The sequence below is a fragment of the Vidua chalybeata genome, chromosome 1 (assembly GCF_026979565.1).
Source record: "Vidua chalybeata isolate OUT-0048 chromosome 1, bVidCha1 merged haplotype, whole genome shotgun sequence".
In the NCBI taxonomy this organism is placed as follows: domain Eukaryota; kingdom Metazoa; phylum Chordata; class Aves; order Passeriformes; family Viduidae; genus Vidua; species Vidua chalybeata.
The window spans coordinates 82,351,963-82,370,628 of record NC_071530.1 but is presented as its reverse complement, the minus strand read 5'-3'; the positions used below and the strand labels follow the sequence as shown (position 1 = coordinate 82,370,628).

The 18,666-nt window shown below is 37.1% G+C and overlaps 1 protein-coding gene across 2 annotated transcripts in view; it reads left to right on the top strand.

Annotated features, from left to right (window-relative positions):
* Positions 1 to 18,666, top strand: part of ADCY2 (adenylate cyclase 2) — a 203,609-nt gene that overhangs the window by 161,833 nt on the left and 23,110 nt on the right. For both annotated transcript variants that reach the window (XM_053936042.1, XM_053936034.1), the window contains 2 exons: positions 6,101 to 6,238; positions 14,871 to 14,990. In XM_053936042.1, coding sequence (XP_053792017.1) covers positions 6,101 to 6,238; positions 14,871 to 14,990 — 258 coding nt within the window. The remainder of the gene's footprint in view (positions 1 to 6,100; positions 6,239 to 14,870; positions 14,991 to 18,666) is intronic.

Genomic DNA, 18,666 nt, shown 5'->3' with positions numbered 1-18,666 from the left:
ATAAAACAATCCTTTTCCAGCCTGAGAACCAAGGACACCATTACCGCTTCGGGCCTAAAAAGTATAAACATCAGTGAACTGAGGAGAGCAGTCTGGGAGGATGGGACTTCATGGTCTGAAGCTGTAATTGGACAATTAACCCCAATATGTAAATGGACCAAAACTTACAAAAGTGCGAAAACTCATGACCAGTTGTCCACCTTACATCCATCTTGGGTCTGTCTTGGGTAGAGCTAAGACTGGGTTCTTGTACAGCCCAAGGTGTATGTTTTGAAGGCCTTTTAATAAATACCTACTTTATTCCTTCTTAACTCTGTCCAGCCTCTGTTCCAGATCAGCCTCTCTAGGCATCACACTGATATGTTCTTTCCTTTGAATGACACAGCTGAAGTGAACCACATGGCCATTTTAACATGGCCTGTTGTAAAGGATAATTAACACTGCAAAATATGGTGAAATTAAAAATGTGACGCTGACTTTAGTTTTGCTGTTATTTCTTTATTCCGGATTCTAGATTTTTCCAGTCAGTTGCAAGAAGTAGAAATTGAGTAGACTTTTCACCTGGATGCATTTTGTATGATTCAAAATTCCTGGCTTAGATTTACAGGTGCCACTGTGGAATTCAAAAGCTTGGTGTTACAGTACTTGTTTTAGAAGTACTTTGGTCCTTTTTGTCAACATTAACAGCATTAATAAGGATGTAAAGTAAAAGCTTGTGTCTGTATAGCAAAATCCCCTTTCTACAAGCTTAGGTCGGTGTAATTGCTGTCAGCAGTTGAACTTTGGTGTCTTCTTCAACTCTGAGTGAAAATGATCATGTAAAAAAACCTGAATTTTGTTTCTCATGATTGCGTTCTTTGAAACATCAGTATTGGTAAAATATCGAGTTGTATTTGAATGCAAAATGAAAAGAACAACAATAGAACTGTAGAAATGTGATTCATTGGCTTTCTGTAAATAAGAAGTTTTCAGTGAAGATGTTCCAACCCCAACTAGCATATGAAGGAGAAGTGTGACAGCTCTTGAAACACTGTCTTTCATCTACAACATAGCTGTCACAATTAGTTCTCGCACCAGTTCCTTGATCCCACTCAGAAAGACAGCATTCATCTTACTAAATGCTGAAGTAGGTTTTTGTGTGTGGAAAGACAACACAGGATACATTTTAATGTCCTGAATATTCAAAATAGGTTATTACTCATTATCATGCTGTGCTGTCATATCAGATTTAACATGTTCAGATGAAAAGGTAATACATTAGTCACCTCTCATTCTACAAATACCTATTATTTCTAGTCAGTAAATCATAAACACTGAACCATATTCTGCAAGCTCCACTTAAAATAAATACTGGGATACTCTCTAATGCTACTGAGATCTGATGTTTTATCCTACTTGCATGCTTTCAACAACTGATTCTTTCTTTTATCTCATTCTCCATTTTATTCAGAAAATTGCAAAGGAGACATAACATTTGCAACAAAAATGTATGATGGAAACAGCAAAATAAACCTGCCTATGTCTGCTTTTAAGAATGGTTTTAATGATTACCCTCACCCCCCCAGTTCTGCTTCCAGGGACTCCCCACATTTTCAGCCATACTGAACTGCTGTAGTAGTACTACATATGGGCTGGATCTGGGCAGCTCAAAAGTGAAGTTCAGCAAATTTGTTATTCACACAGAGAATTATTATTCAACAGTGTATTCTTTCATGTTTTCCAAGGAATATCTACTCAATGGCTTAAAGATTTTTAGGGTTTTGTCACAAGTTCTCCTTTCAGGACTCTCACTGGCTTAACAAATAAGGTGGGCAGGGCAGATGTGCTAAATAAACAGGGATCTTCCCTCTCCAGAACTCAGAGCTGTGCATAAACAGACTGGTAAGAGATACATCACTCTGTTGTGCTTTTGTTTGACAAGTGGAAATAACTACCTAGAACTTCATTTTAAAAGTTGCACTCTTAACATAACTCACATTGTTCTTCTGGTTAGATCGATCAGTGTCTTGTAATTTTAGCAAGAGCAATGGCAATAATAGAATCTCTTTATTGATTAATCACATTGTCTGAATGATATATTATTTCCTGAAACTTATGTTGTTCTCCAGACCTTTTCTAAGTTGGTTTTTTTTTTTTCCCTTAATGGTAGCAGGAAAACACTTTTTTAAAGAAATGTAGAAAATCAGTCCAGTAAGTTCCTCCTTGCTAAAATATATTAGCAAGGTCAGGTGACATTGTTCAAAAATCTTGTAAGCAAAGAAAAAGTGGAATTATTGCAAGGCATTTTAGTACAGAAGTTACATAAGTCTGTACCTGTTTTCCAGGTACTTTGAAAACAAAGGGAGTTCTCAGCAATACATGTTCTCAGCATGGGCATTGCTAAGTAGTCTCAGCAATTCTATACTGTAATTTTTTTCAGTTATTGCTTTCAAATACGAAGATAGTTCAAATTTAACAATTGGAAGCATTGATGTTAAAGTAGAAAAGTTTGAAAAGTTACCATCATTTGATGCCATCATTCTTGTATTTAGATACTGGGGTTAAGCAAAGATATTTCTGTGTGAAAGTTAATTTTATCCTCACAGTTAACATAACACAAATTGTTTCTATGAGTCGAGAAAACTCAATTTACATTGTGTAGCACTACTAAAACACAAAAGCACCTTTATTCCAACATTGTTTTGCATTTTTTACTGAGCCGTGGTTTTTAAAGTTTTGAAATTGAAAGTAAGGGCTTCTAGAGTTGGGTCCAGTGGAGTTCAGGAGCTGGGAAGTGCTCCTTCCTGACCCACTGAAGCAAAACTTTATAGAATTTAAAACCCAAGGAGGGGATCCTCCTGTCCCACTCCCATTGAAATCCAAGATGCAACCTATAGTGAGGTTGGGCATGTGTTCCCAACAGGAAAATGGGCATATACCATACACAGAGGACCAATCACAGAGATCCATGGACTGAACAGCACCCACATAACACAAGCACTCACATAAACATGATCTACACTGATCTTCCTTCTTTCTGGAGGATCAGGACTGATGGAATGTACACTTGCTGACCGTCATCATCCACACTTTTACTCGTGGGTCTGGCATGTGGAATTTTAGTCAATACAATATCCATACCCAGGCTCTGCCCCCTTTACAAAGTGACTAGCTCAAACCTTGGGTCTTACCAGATGTAGATCTCCTACTTGCTAAGCAGCTCTGTTTGAATTTTCTTTATGGTTACACACACACTTCCCCACACCCCTGTGGGTCTCCCAGGGACTGGTCTGAGACAGTTCAGCTACTGACACCCACCTGTCTGTTTACTCACCCACAGGAGTCTCTCTCCAGTGCCCATCCCGTGCCCCTTGCCATCCAGTCCAGCATGAAGTGTGCTACCATTCACACACATGCAGGCTCAGAATAAGGACTACACTTACACAGAGGATGGTTAGAGATAGAATTTAATAACAATATGCAATAGACTCATTTAGAAAAGTGTTCACCTGCATCCATTGCCTTTCTACCATCTACCTATATTTGTACCTCTCTGATCCACATTTATGCCTTCTTTTCCCCTCCTGTGTCCCATCCCCTAAATACCATGTAAGTTTTCCACATACCCACAATGCCCTGAAGATATACTATAGTGTTTTACACAATTCCAAGTTTCTGCCCACCAGCAAAATTAACTATCCTGTACCAGCTGCTAGCCTTTTAGGCAGGAATCACCCTGAAAAGGCAGGGCATCCTGGAAAGGAAGATTTTTCACTGAAGCTTCTTGGTAGGTTTCCCATCAGAAATATCGACTGCAGCAACCTCTTTCAGTCATCTTAGAAGCAGCAAATTCAGTGGCTTCTTTTGATGATGTTACTCATCAACTATCATTGCCCTTTTGATTATCACCATTTGTGTTTGATTTGATTAGCCTCTCATCAGGTAACATAAACCCTGTAAAATTCATAATAAATTATATCTTGTTTAGACCAGATAATTTATTTCCATCATTAACTTATTTTCTTGGAATTTCTAATCCTAAAGACTTTCCTTGAACAGTACAGTTCCCTGCAATATAATTCAGAAGGAACACAGTGTACAGCTTTACATATATATATATATAACTTCCTAGCTATTTTATATTCCTAGTACTTTCTCAGTGTACTTGTCTAGTTTTCTGTGTCTAATGCAGTTTAAATTTATCCAGCTGCTTTTAAATTTCCAAGAAAATCACTGAACAATGTAGGTTAAGTTGTAGTAAAGCTCCAGGTGAGCTGTAATAAAGGCAAAGAGTAATTAGGGCACGATTTCATGACTGTTTTAATTTGCCATAAATCCATGCTTCCCTGACTAATTGGGTTTTAGGCAGACTAGACAGGTAACTGAATGATTCATTTTCACACAGATCCGTTCCCTGCATCCATCGGAACACTTCCCTTCTGTATAAACAGCAGCAATCAATACTTTGTGCTTTTTACTATATTGAAGTGGGAGGGATGACAAAACTTTTGTAAAATCTATATGTGGATTCAAATTATCTTGAAATTTGCTATGTACTTAGGACTGAAGAACAAGGTTTGGGAGTTCAAAAAGGCTTTTGAGCAGGAATTTTTTGTTCACAAAACTTTGAGTTTATGTTTTTGGGTAGGTTTTTAATAAGGGAGAGGAGTAATGTGTATATAAAAGCTGCCTGTTTTCTCCCCCTTTTTTTAATCCATCCTTAAGATTCCAGTGATTGTTTTGACCTTCCTGGAACTGAATTCAGAATCTGTCCAATACAGTATGCAAAACTCCCTGTTGTAAAAGAAAACAATATGTAAAAAAAGCTCTGCATAAACAGTGGATTTATCCAAATAATGTATAATTAGGGGCAAAATACTTATGTGCAGTATGATAAAGACTGTCATGCAGAGTGCATCCCTCGTGTGTAATTTAGCATGATGTGCCATAGCTATTGAACCTGAACAAATAGATCAGTGCTGTAAATTAAGTCCTATATTTGGTCGTTTTTTGCGCTTGAGTTCTCATTTTTGAGACTTCCTGAGCTTGTGTCTCTGCTGATGGCTGGGGCAAGGGTGAAAAGAATGTGCGAAGCCATCTCGGATAATATCAAGTAAATAGAAAAAACACATTGAAAAAAAACAATTATTTTTGTGGGATTGTCCTGTTCCTTAAATTGTCCTTGCCTTTTTTACAGAGGTTTCCATAAAACTGAATTTGATATTTGGAAAGGGCACAAGATGCTTCTAGGCAACCTTATCTCCTCATTGCTAAAGTTTTGGGAAAATTAATGTTTATTGGTTGTGTCACAAATTGTTGTTTATTCTCTGTGAGCCTCTTGTGCCTCTAGGCACTATGCATGTATGAATGGAGACTTTGCAATGTCTTCTTAGAAGCAGATTAAATGAGTCAGAGTTTTTTTTGTTAATTTTTGTCACTATATAAGAAAATTTTTCTATTCACTAAATACTTTTTGTGTCAAATTTTTTTTTTCATAAAAAGCCAGTTTTTTATGAAATGCTTATTTGCATTCTAGATAGTTTTAGGGAAGGTTGATTTGCTTTGCTGAGTTTTTTTTCCATTTAAAATAATTATCAAATAAGACTCCAAAAAGATGAAAGAAAGCCTGGAAACTCTCCTGTTTTATGGGCTGCCAGGGATACATCTAGGTTTTATTCTGTGTCAAAGACTTTGCAGAGTCATTATTTACATCTTGAAGTTTCCAGAGGCTACTAAACATGACTCTTTCAGTTCAGTCAAGGCAGGTCAGTTCATTTTCGAGGGTTTTGCTGATGTTAAAGGTAGTGACACTGCTGTCAACTCTGTATTTTGCTATTATTAGTAATATGTATTGAATGTTTAGTAAGGTACTTGCAAATCACAATTATTTAAAGGAAGTGATATTATGGCAGATATTTTAAATAAATGTTTCTTTATTTTCATGTTTAATCATGATCTGTAATTCTGATGAGACTATAATAGTTAAACAGTTCTGTACAATGTTGTAAGATTAATACTGCCCTTAGTCATGAGAGATCTTAATTCTACCCCTGTTTATACTAATTAAATATACTAAGGATCTTTTTTTTTCCTCTTTCTTTTTCAAACTGTTTGCACTTAGCAATGTAGCAAGAAAGCATCAGCTTCATTGTTGTGGATCCTGAAATCATCTGGAATAATTGCAAACCGTCCTTGGCCAAGGATCACTCTTACGTTGACAACTACTGCTATAATATTAACCATGGCTGTATTCAACATGGTAAGGGAAAAAAGGGGTAATTTTTCATGGGTTTTTGTCCATTTCATATTTGTTGTTGTTATTCAGTATTTGTTTAGATGTTGAATTTATGGCCTGTGGCTATGCCAGGAGCCTGTGTGATAACAATTACCAGAGACAAAAATGTAAAGCAGAGCAAAAGAAAACATACTATGTAATTGAGACCTCTACAAACAGGATGCTCAACAAGAGCTCAGACCCTCGCTAAATTTGTTAAAGAAAATTATTATTTATCATGAAAAGAAAACAGTTAAATCTCAGGTTTGAATTGTACAAGTCCCTTAGTCATCTGTGCATTGCTTAGAAATGCAGCATTGCTGAAAGAATGAAGTATCTCCTCACAGGATTTGTAGAAGACAATGTGTGAAACAAACTAAGCTTTATTCAGTTTTGTGATGCTCCTCTGCTGACCCAAAAAATATCATAATGTATACATTATCAGTTTCACATGCTTGTCTTTTTTTAAAATAAGAAAGATTTCAAAGTTATGTCAAAACTTAAAGAGTACTGACCTACAAATTCATTAGGGCTTACGTCTACTTAAGTGATTTCAACCTGTGCTTTTCTCTCCTAACAGAGAAAATCCGTGTAATTTAATTATTCCTTTGCAACTATAGCAATTATAGAGTAAATCTGTCATTAGTTTGCCTAAAGCATGAATCTTAATGATCTCATTTAGTCTGAAGGATCTGTTGTCTAATGGGAAAAAAAGTCTTTGTTTGTTTTGTCCTGTTGGCTGGGGCGGATTCTGTCTGTAAACCTGTGAAAGTGTTCCAGTTCAGTTCTGCTTCTGCAAAGTGGGAACTCTAACATTTATTTAGACAATGTTTTCATCACAACATCAATGTATAAATATTCACATTTCAGTGAGTGAGATTCACATTTCAGTGCTTTTGAAATTGCAACTCTAATGCTTCCTTGAGTTGCTGGTACTTTTGTCACTTAGGATTCATAAAGGACTTAGAGATTGATAATACCTACACTATTTTATTTTGTTTTCCCACATTTCAGGGGACCCTTAATCAACCATTTGTTACACTAGGTACTAAGCTTGTCCAAATGATGTAATGTGGGCTTTTTAAATGTGAACACTTGAAATTTCTGGTAGAGTGTTCTCTCCATTTTACTGTTAAATTTTTCTAGTCTTGTTAATGTTGGTTTTCTGTTCTTTCTTTTTCCTGCATTTTTTTTTTTAAAGGAGAGGAGAGAAACACAAAAGCAATTTCATTTCCAAAATCTAAAATTCACCTAAGTGCATAAAATGTGTAAGGCTGGGAGAGGATAAACTCAAAGAAGCAACAGCTGAAAATAATATAAAACTGAATATAAACTCACTTTTCATCTGTGAAAGCAGTTAGCAATGGAAACAATTATTCTGAAAAGCTATTAATTCTCCATTAGCTGAAGACTCTCTTTGAATTACAACCTTTAGCCATGCAAAAGTTATACAACAGCAAAAACCTCAGACATTTAGTAACTTGGAAAATGAAGATCAGTCTAGATTTTCTCTTACTTTGAATGCTGTAAATATATCAGAAGAAAAGAAAGAACCTACTTGGGTTTAAAGTATACTTTGAGTTAGACTTCATGCATATGATTATTTATTAAGTTAAAAAATGTAAAAGGAGATATGGTCAGCAACTGTTTTTTTTGCTTAGACTAAAGTTCTACTAGTGTATACAGCCCACTTCAAACTTGGCCTTCAAGCAGTGAAAGACATTCTAGCAAAAAAAAAAGGAGCTGTTCAGTACATAACTTTTAGACAAAGCTTTTAATTTTATTGGCTCATGTCCAATTTTATGTGGACTGAATGTTATAGTAATATCTAATAGGGTGTATTTTAAAATCTTAGTGCCTTATAATCAATGTTACAGAGTTACAAATAATCATGTTCCATGAAATTCATGAGATGATAATTTTAAGTACAATTCCCACCTTGAAACTACATCTTAATAGTTTGACTAGCAAAAATTACTTTAAATGTGATTGCGAAATTCGCATTAGCAAATTGTGGGAGAGACTCTGAAGTATCATTATTATTATCTCCAAGCAACATGTACTTTAATAGCAGAGTCCGTTAACTGCATTTACTTCCATGAACCATTTCAGTAGCAAAAGGCAAAATGTAGCCATTAAGATTTAATGGAGGTAAAAAGCATCTAACCATGTCACACCTAATAAATTATCATTAAGACCAAAATGCCAAATAAAACTCAGTCTTCATGGCCAAGGGAGACTGGAGAAGAGTGGGGCTGCAATGTTATTTGAAATTAGCTGTTTCAGCTGATGTTTAAATCTCTTGATCAGGTTTGAGACATATGTGGTCCTGATTAGCAAAGGGAAGTTAAAAATCAGCTAAGTAAGTATCAAATAGTTCTGAGCTGAAGGCAGAGGGTAAGCATTATTTCTGGTGCTATACAGACAGTAGGACATCTATCAGTGGCTGAGGAAAGCTGTTTTTGTCAAGCTGACCTGCTTTAAACTGATCAGGAGAAAGTATCATGCATGGAGCAATACAGGAGGCCCAGAGAGAAGATAGGACTGCATGACTGTGAAGGGTTAATATTTGAAAACGGAATGAATGACTGCATGCAGTACATCAAATGATTGTGCCTTATCATTCTCTGGGATTCAGTAGATCTCAAGGAATAGTGCATGATAAAAGAGTCCTGCAACAGCTCTTGGTTTCAGTGACTTCCACATCAAATGCATGAATGGTTCTTGGCACAAGCAACAAGATCTCAGGCTTGTACTGTTCCACAAACTCTTAATTACTCTAACTACCAGTTTTAAGATTCAGGATCATAAAATCATAGAATAGTTTGGGTTGAAAAGAATCTTAAAAGGTCATGTAGTTCACTCCCGCCCTCCCCCCTGCCATGGGCAGGGACAACTTTAACTGAATCAGATTGCTCAGAGTCCTGTTTAACCTGACTTTGAGTGTTTCCAGGAATAGGACATCCACCACCTCCCTGGAAAGCCTGTTCTAGTGCCTCACCACCCTTGCGGCCTTTTTCTATATATTACTTGCTTTCCTGTCTTTTCATCCTGTGAATTTTCGCAACTGCACTGTTTCCTCTTAAAGAACACATGTTTAGGAATGTGAATACTGAGAGAGTTTTGAGTAATTTTGCTCCATTGATTAATGTACGTCTGTGAGTCCAAGCTGCCTTGAAAGATACAAGTATTGGCCCTATCTAAGTCATGGATGATCCTGTGTTCAAATAATGACAAATAATTAATCAAACCTGTTTTCATTTTCATAGTGGAAAATTGGTTTCTTTAATAGATCTTCCTTTTAGTGTAGCTGACTCTGTTGGTGAACTTGTATTTTTAATTGTCAAGCTCTTTGGCAGATACACTCTAATTATACATCCCCACAGTGCCTGGCACATTGAAGAGCCTGTTTTGGAGGGTGCCTAATGCATGTCTTTCAAGAAGAATAAACAGGCACTGTCCAAAGGTTGACCTGGCCAAGGGGTTGGAAGGAAAAAGCACAGCTGAAGTAATGTCATTTAAGTGGTACTTGCAGGGCTCAGTCATAAATCTGTTCCAGGATTTAAGGAGCTTTAAAAAATCAGTATCAATCTAGGTACACTGGATTAGCAGAGATGCACTAGCAGGTAGACACTGCTCTGAAATCATGTTTACAGCAGTTCTAGTTTTTTTCAAAGGTGTGGGAAAAGATTGAGTCGTGCTGTCACTGCCTTTATAAGTGAGCATCTCTCCATAGCTGTCAGATACAAAAATCATGCTGTCTGAGTCTGTAAAGAGCCAGCAGGCTCCTCATCTTACCTGTTGGTGGGAGCTTTGAACCAGGCAGTGACTTGCCACTACATATTGCCTCTGCAGGGGGCTAGGAATTGAATATGTGGTGGCACAAAGATAATTTTGCATTTTTACTTGCACACAAACATTCATAAAAAAGAAATTACTGAGCAACCTTAATTTGGTCCATTTATGCCACAAGACACCAAATAACACAGATGCATGAGCATTTTGATGTTAAGAAGCCTTGTACAAACTCAGAGGCAAAATGCTCTAAAAGTTCTGCTAAATGCATTTCAGTATTCTCTGGACTTTCATTATCCTTTTACAACTTGCCAATATCTCAGCATCACCTTTATTTGGTAAAAAAATTGCATAATAGTCTGGGTAGGAACTTAGCATCCTAGGCTGTGCTTAAACCTCTTCTTTTGAGCTTGGGAAGAGGGGAAATGAGGGGAAAGAGGGGAATTTGTGATTCTTCACATTATTCTTGGGGCATTCTTGTAAAGATCTGGGAATAAAAGTCCTGACTCAACTGCCAGACAAACTGCCATTTTTCAAAGGAAGCTGTGATATGCATTCTACATCCAAGTACTTTCATTCCTCAGTGAGAAAGATGGCTTCTTTTCTAATGAGATATAAACTAGTGTGTTATGTTGTTTTCAGACAACAAAAGAGAAGTACTAGTTTGCTTATCCCTTGTTTTGGGGGGAGGGTCTGTCACCATGTGGTTCCCATTGAAAGCAAGTATTTTCATAATGTGAGGCACAAAACTGACAACGGAGGATTGCAGATCATGTGAACACGAGAAAAGAAAAAACTCAGAATATATGAAGTTAAAATAAGAACGTAATGGCAGCATGCTCAGACGTTCCCTGGCAAACATTGGTATTCATAAAAAATACTGCTTTCATTTGAGTCATTTGAGTAGGTGTGACTGCTTAGTAGGACTGAACCTACTCTTACAAAAAATACTATGTTGAAGAACAATATGTATCTCCAGAGCATGATAGCACATATAGATAACTGATGAGAGACAAGAAAGACAAGTGCAAACACATCATTCAGAAATAAGTGTTGTTTGGCTCATGGCAGGTGACAACACTTCCATATCCTTTTTTTTCTCCTTTTTATATTTATTAATGTATGAATAGATATACAATATTTCCTATAGTGCTCTGTGTATGCAGGTAGCATTTACAGGTCAGAAATGCTTTGTGCAAGGTTCAAAACCCAAATTAAAATGCCTTAATATAAATTAACATATATAAATATGCGTGCCATATGTGTTTCTATAATATAATTGTGTTTGAGTTCTTCATGTTATATAATCTTTGCTCTGGGGACATGCAAAAAGTGGGATTCTGAAACTAAATATTTCATGTTTATAGAAAAAATATATGCACTGTTAGCGGGATGTGGTTCTTTTGGCAAATGCCCTTGTTAAGAAAAGTTATTAAATAACTGGAGGCAGGGAAGGAGAGTAAATCCTCAAAGCTGTCTGAAGGGCTTTTGTCCGAAGTTGTTCCTGTTAAAAGAGGCAGGTGAGCATCAGCTGGTTTAAAAAGTAACCAAGCAACTTCAGAAAATCCTTAAGTAAAGAAGGAAATAGTGTGAAAAGAAGCATAAAAGAAACAGAGTCACAGAATGGATCAGGTTGGAAAGGACCACAGTGGTCATCTGGTCCAACCTCCCTGCTCAAGCAGGGTCATCCTAGAGCACGTGGCACAGGATTGTGTCCAGACAGTTCTTGAACCTCTCCAGTGAGGGAGACTCCACTCTCTGGGCAATGTGGAAATGTGTAACAGGAGGCAGAGAGCTATGAAACAGATGACTGTCAAAAAACTATTTGGATACTGTCACAAGTCACCTCTCTGGCATCACACCTCTGCTTCAGCCAGCAAGAGCAGCCTGCCTGTCGGATACTGTGAGCTGCCTGCCATGCAAATGGGCAGGCAACAGCACAGGCTGGGAAAAGCAGGGACCACTGCTCAGGTTTGTCCCTGCACACAAACCTGCAGGGCTCTCTTTCCAGCATATGCATTGACAGCTTGCAGGGAGCTGCACAGATGCACAAAAACGAAAGTTTCAGCAGTGTGTGCCGGCAGGGGAACCTGCATTCCCAGAAAAGGGAGAGTGTGCATTTCACCCACACATCCTGTGGGAAGAGGCAGATGTGCATGTAACTCTCTTCATGTGCACGTCATTAGAGCTCTTTGGGATCAGTTATAGAAGGATGTTTCAAAATCTGTAGGTGTTCATTAACATTTTGTAGGGTCTGTTTTCATGGTTTATCTGTTATATTTCTGATATCGATCCTCATCTGTAGCAGCGTGGGGTATTTCCCTGAGGGGAAAAGATTCAGAGGATTCACCACTCATCCTGACTTTGTAGTTCACTGATGGCAGGTTAATTATATGCAGTTTGACATACACAGTTATGTTGGCAAAGCAAGGGAACCCAGAAATGCAACTGCATAAACACAGGTGAGTGTGAGCTTGGTGTTGGTAGTAGGTGGCGTATTGATAACCTTTGCAAATCCACAACCTTGGACTTCTGTTGAAGGGGGGGTTAAGAGAGAGAATGGCTTCAGACTCTTCTCTGCAGAGCTATAAAACATATCAAAGGGCACTCAACACAGGTGGTGACATGGGAGGTTGGATAGTCTTTAGAAAGATAAAAGAAATCATTGTGCACGAACAGTGCTGACTGCTGCCAAGGGGGATTGTGGGTCTCCGTCCTTGGAAGTTTCCAAGACCTGGCTGTAGAGAACTATGACTGAATGACTGACCAGATCTAACATTAGTAAATCAATAAACCATTTTGACCCACATTTAGTTGCTCTGAGTGAAGCAGTTCGGGTTTTCTCTGTAACAGTAGTTAAAGACAGAAGTGGATAAAGAATTTAGAGGTGGGTTACTCAGTGACTACCTGAAGAGAACAGCTTGTGAGAGGGAGGTGACCTCTAGAGCTCTACTCTGGTCAACCACGCGTGGATTTTGCTAATAAATGAAGGTGACAAGTCAGTGTCTGTGAGGTAAGGCTTGGGATTTTAGAAAGGAAAAAGTCAGGTATGAATTTGAGAAAATAAAAGAACTAGGATGAAATTTAGTAGTAAAAAGCTCAAGATTGTAGTTGGTCTGACAAATTAGTGACAAGAAATTCTGATACATGTTGGAAGCTCATCAGATGGATAGTCAATGAGTTCAAGAATTTAATTAATTAGGTGGGTTTAATGTCAACTCAGCTGAATCACAATAACCATCCATGTGACTGCTTTTAACTCATGGTAAGTATGAGTTGCATTTACCTAAGTGAGTCCCAATGAAGGAAAGCTACCTCACATCTGCTGAGCATGATGTTAATAGCTGGCATGATATCCCTGTGCAGAATGTTTTAAGCTCCTGTAACATCAAGATCTGTCTGAGCCCCAGCTGCATCAGGTACAGTGAGCTATTAAGGTTTTGTAGCTGTGAGCAAAGGAGCATTTGTTCTAGATATATAAATTCAGTTTTTATATTCAATTTATTCAATACATAAAAATACCTCAAAGGCAGGTGTCAAGAGGATGGTGCCAGGCTCTTTTCAGTGGTGTCCGGCAACAGGATGAGGAGCAATGGTCATAAACTAAAATACAACAAGTTCCACCTCAACATGAGGAACAACTTCTTTATATTGAGGGTGGAAAAGGCTGCCCAGGAAGGTTGTGAACTCTTCCTGCCTGGAGCCGTTCAAAACCAACCTGGACACATTCCTGTGTAACCTGATCTAGGTGACTGTGTCATGGCAGGTGTGTTGGACTGGATGGTCTCCAAAGATCCCTTCCAACCCTAAAAATTCTGTGACTCTAGGATGTATGATAATATATTTTCTGCAGAATTAGTATTAGTGCTATTGCATGACTCACTGATAAAATCTGGGAAGTGTGTTGGCAGTTTTGGTCACCCAGAAGGTTGAATTGAAAGAAATATATACAGAGGATGACTACTAGACTAACTGAATGAATGAATGAATGAATGAAGAGCTTGTTTTCAGGAAAGCAACGAGAGAAAACATAGATTGATGAGCACAATGAAGCCTGAGATGACACTAAATATTAGGACTTTAAATACTAGGGAGAGGAAGAAGCTATGTGAAAGTTAAAGGATGAGATTATGACAACAAGAAAAACAAGAGAACTGGCCATGAATAGTGGTTAAATGTAGAAACAGCTTAAGAGATTCAAACTACTGGAATAAATGTAGTCACCGAGATCCAAATTGTTAAGAAAGCATTGGATCACTGCATCAAGGGGGTCTGTATGATGATGGTTTCCTCTGTGATTACTGGCTGAATTTAATGACCCAAGAGATAAATGGATCCACTTTTCAGTTTCAATTACATTTGTCCCAATATTAATGTCAGCATTATGATGTTATTCCATCTGTGTAAACCAACTTCAGTAAAGACCTATTATTCTTTCTTTAGTTCTTCCTCCCTGTGTTTAAATAGGACATTCAGTTGAGGTAAATCCAAGAATTATTCATATTGAGTTTATTTCTTCATTGTCTCTTGGTTGTGTGAACTTCTGATATATGAAAGTAATATAAAAAAGAGTCTTTTGTCTTTTATTCAAGTAGAAAGTGTCAGATGAAGGTTACCAAAGTTCTTTTTGTTTGAGAATGCAGGAACAAGTAATGATGGTATGTCATCTTCCTTCTCTTATTTCAAATTAAAATTAAAATATAATGAAATACCAAAGTTAAGTGGTTATATGTAAGGCTTTCTCTGCTTTTCCAGTTCTGTTCTCTATTTTGACCTTAAACATCTGTCATGCTAATGGACTATATGTTGATTTTTTTTCTAGTTTTTCCTGGATAATACTGTGATAGCTTTTCCCTCCATTCTTAATTCATCAAATGCAAGTTTTCCTAATTCAAGTAATCACACACGGTGGTGTATACAAAATAACTGTTTTTTCCTCCCGGTAAGTTAATTTCACATTTCTTTGTTTGTTTACAACAATTATGCTAAATTGACTGTTACCAGATCTGCTTGAAGTTAAACACCCACCCATTTTTGAAACTGCAGTAAAAGCTTGATTTTTTTTTTTTTAGTCAGCTGCAACTGCATTTTGAAGTAAGTGGGAAGTTAAATGAGATTAGTTCTTCTGAAAATAGAAGAAATTTAATGTCAGATTAAAAAAGCAGGAAACATCATAATAACAAGGAAGCTTAACTCACCCATGCTAACACATTACAAAACATCAAGATAACACACAGCATCTGCAATACAGACTGTGTGTTGAAAGCCAGGTTAGTCTGCAAGCAGGTTTCCCATGGTGGGAATATTTTCACGTGGCCGACCTGAAACTATTCCCCATTTTCATCAAGTGTGAAATTGTCACACTTCTGTTGTTGCATATTTCGGGAAAGCTGCTGTGAGAGGGACGGAAATAAAACTCTCATATATAAACTGCTTAAGAGACCTGAGCTGATCTGTAGAAAATGTCTCAGTGTGAGCAAAAGCACAATGGCACATGCAAGAGGGGGAAGGACATTGCTGCAAAAAAATGGGACCTGTGTCCTAGAGAGAAGTGATTCTTAAAAGGATTACAAAAGATCTACAGTTGAAAATATCAAGCCATATATTGTGTCAAAATAGGTCAGCTGGGTTTGGGTGAATAAGCTGGTGGCAGCAAGAGGAGAAGGGAGTTTATTTCATCTCTGTGGCAAAATAATGAGACCATTACCAAAATGGTTTGTCCTGATTTCAGGATTTATAAAGTATTAAAACAAATTCTTTCATCAACAAAATTTGTCTTTGATAGATTGGCATAAAAAAATATGTTAAAACTTCACTTCTGACATTAATAAATGAAAAATTAAAGTTAGCTAAAGATTTTAAAGCGTTAAAACATCTCTCAAATACGCATTGTTTTCATCCCCAGACACTGCAAATACTTTAGCTTGAAAAAGCTGTAAATTCCTTTTGAGTTACCACTTTTAATTTTTTTTCTTTAATCTGGGATTAAAATTTCTCTCTCTTCACTCTATAAGATATTGAATACTTAGGCTGACAAATGTTTGTTTCCTTAAATTAAAAAATTGTTATTTTGAATCTCTGTGTTAGCTTTAAGCTTTATTCATGTCAATAAACTTGATGTGATTTATGATAGTAAACCTGACATCTATTGACTATGTAATCTAAAATGAGTACATAAGAGCTTTGGGAATTACTTTAGCCCCGATTGATTTAAGTTCATTTTGAAGCAAAGCAATTTATTTGCCTCCTTCTCTACCCCCCAAAATAACTTTTTTGATTAGTGTAGCTTACTTTTTAAAAAGACTTAGCAAAGATTTCTCAGTAAATTATAGCAACATTTTTGTGTTAAGTTTTGTTTAGTTTTGCTATGATGCTTCTGTAGTTTCTGTGTAATAGAAGTTGATGTGTATAACTACTCCTGGGACAAAATACAGTCTGGTATCAGTGCTGTCACCTCCACATGTTAAATAAATAGAAGTTATAATACTGACATCTAAAAGATGAAGTTTTGGAATCTATTTTATTTGACTAGAATTTTTTTTTTTACAAAATTACTTCGTCCTCACATTTCTCTCTATAGACATATGGGAGTAGAATTCCTTCTTCCTTCAGTAAAGCCCTTTATACCCACAGAACTGCAGGTCTTAAATTTTAAGAGAAGAGACCAAATACATTGGACTGGATCCTAAGTGTGTACTACCCTGGTGCAAGACACCAGACCTGTGATCCCAGTAAGAAAGACACTCAGACTCAGTAAGGTGCTGGTTAAAACACCTTTGTTAGCTAGCACAAGAAAGAAAGAGAATAGATGGAGTTACTCCCCTTCAGATGCTGAGAATCTTGATTTGTCCAGCATGAGGTGCAGATTCTGTCTGTGGAGAGGTTACTCAGGATTTTCCTCTTTTGAGCTGTTGGAGTATTTTCTTAAAAGGAAACATTTATATTCACTGCTTCAGCTGTCAGACAAAAGGGACCTCCATGAGAACTTGCTGTTGCACTGTTGGATAAAGCCAAGGCTGCAGAGGGGGCATCACACTGGTACCAAGTGGGAGCTGCCTGCAGGCTCCTGGGTTGGAGGCTGAGCTGCCTGAGGTTATCCGGGCGCTGGGGGATACACTGAGCAGAGCAGTGACCTGCACCTGCTCAGCTTCACTGCTCTGTGGATTGCCAGATTCTCCTGATCTGCTTGTTGCTTACTGAAACACTGCACTGATAGCAAGGTCTGCATTCTTAAATGTGTTGCTGTGCCACTCTTCTCTAATTCATCCACCCTTGTCTGAAATTTTCAATCTAGTCTATATATTCCTATGGAACAATGTCAGAGACTGTTGCACTTGAAAATTTCTGGGTCTTTGTCAAAGAGTATCCAGTTGTGGGTTCAAGACTGCCTCTCCTTGTTTCTTTTTGGAAAACTGATTTCAACACTAGAATGCCTTATTGACTCAAAAAAGGATGCTGCTATTTTTATGTAGCCATGAATTTGGAGTGTGACCTCCTCTGAAATGCAGCTATCAGAGAAGTTTTACTTTTTGGTGATTCTGAACAGTAGTTCTATTTATTTCTTATTTCAACCAGATCTTTGAGCAAATTACAGTAGCAGCAAAGATTGAGATGGCAGATAAATTCTGTCTGTTGGATGCTGTGAAAATTATCCTTCTTAGTGATCCTCCAAAATTAGTATACAGTGATTCAGGTTCTGTCAAAAGTGCTGCCATCAACAAGTCAACAGTAGTCTGAAAATAGCATGACTAGAAATAGAATGCTTTGTAGTTTCAGAAAAGAAACTTCCTTGCAAGGGGCAGGACTGCAATTTTCAGGAAGCATTTCTGGCAAAGGGGTTGCATATTAAAGACTAAGATAATTATTCTAGAGATGATTCCTGTTTTAGCATTAATGTTGATGCCGTGATCAGTTTCCAGAAAGTATTAGGAGAAAATATTTTTCCAGGAACTTAACTTCAACTATATATATTTTTGTTGATATATATAACATAGGAAAGAAAAGGCTTTTTTTTTATTTTCTTTTTAGCAATTGAGTGTGTTCTTATGCAGTTATTACTCCACAGGATTTGAGAGAAGGGTTTTTTATATATTTATATTATGTATAAGTCCTGTTAATAGCTTTGTATTTTTCCTATCCTAGCTGTATTTCTAGAGTTTGTTAAATTGCATATCTATGAAATTCATAACTGTGTACTGCATCAGTTTATAACAACTGAAAATATAGGCAATGAAATTATTGCTTCAGGTATTTTACCTCGACCCAAATGCTAGCAAGGCATACAGGGTAATCCTGGGACTCAAGCATGAATGAAAATTTTACAGTGGAACAGGAGTAAATCTTATGTCAGTCTGCTGGCAACAAACTCCTACATTAGATTTCAACACCAGCAGTGGTATCCCACAAATGTAGATGAGGAAATCTAAAGTGTCAAAGGGTGAAAATTAGGGAGTATAAATTTCTTTTTATTGGCTGCCTATAAACCATAGTGTCCCAGCTTGTGATAGATTGCACACTTCAGTGGTCAGTCAATAATTTGTTTTTTAAAGTAGTCTGAGCATTTTATTATGCATGATTTCCTACTCAAGAGCCAAATTCTAAATATTTTCCATTTGATT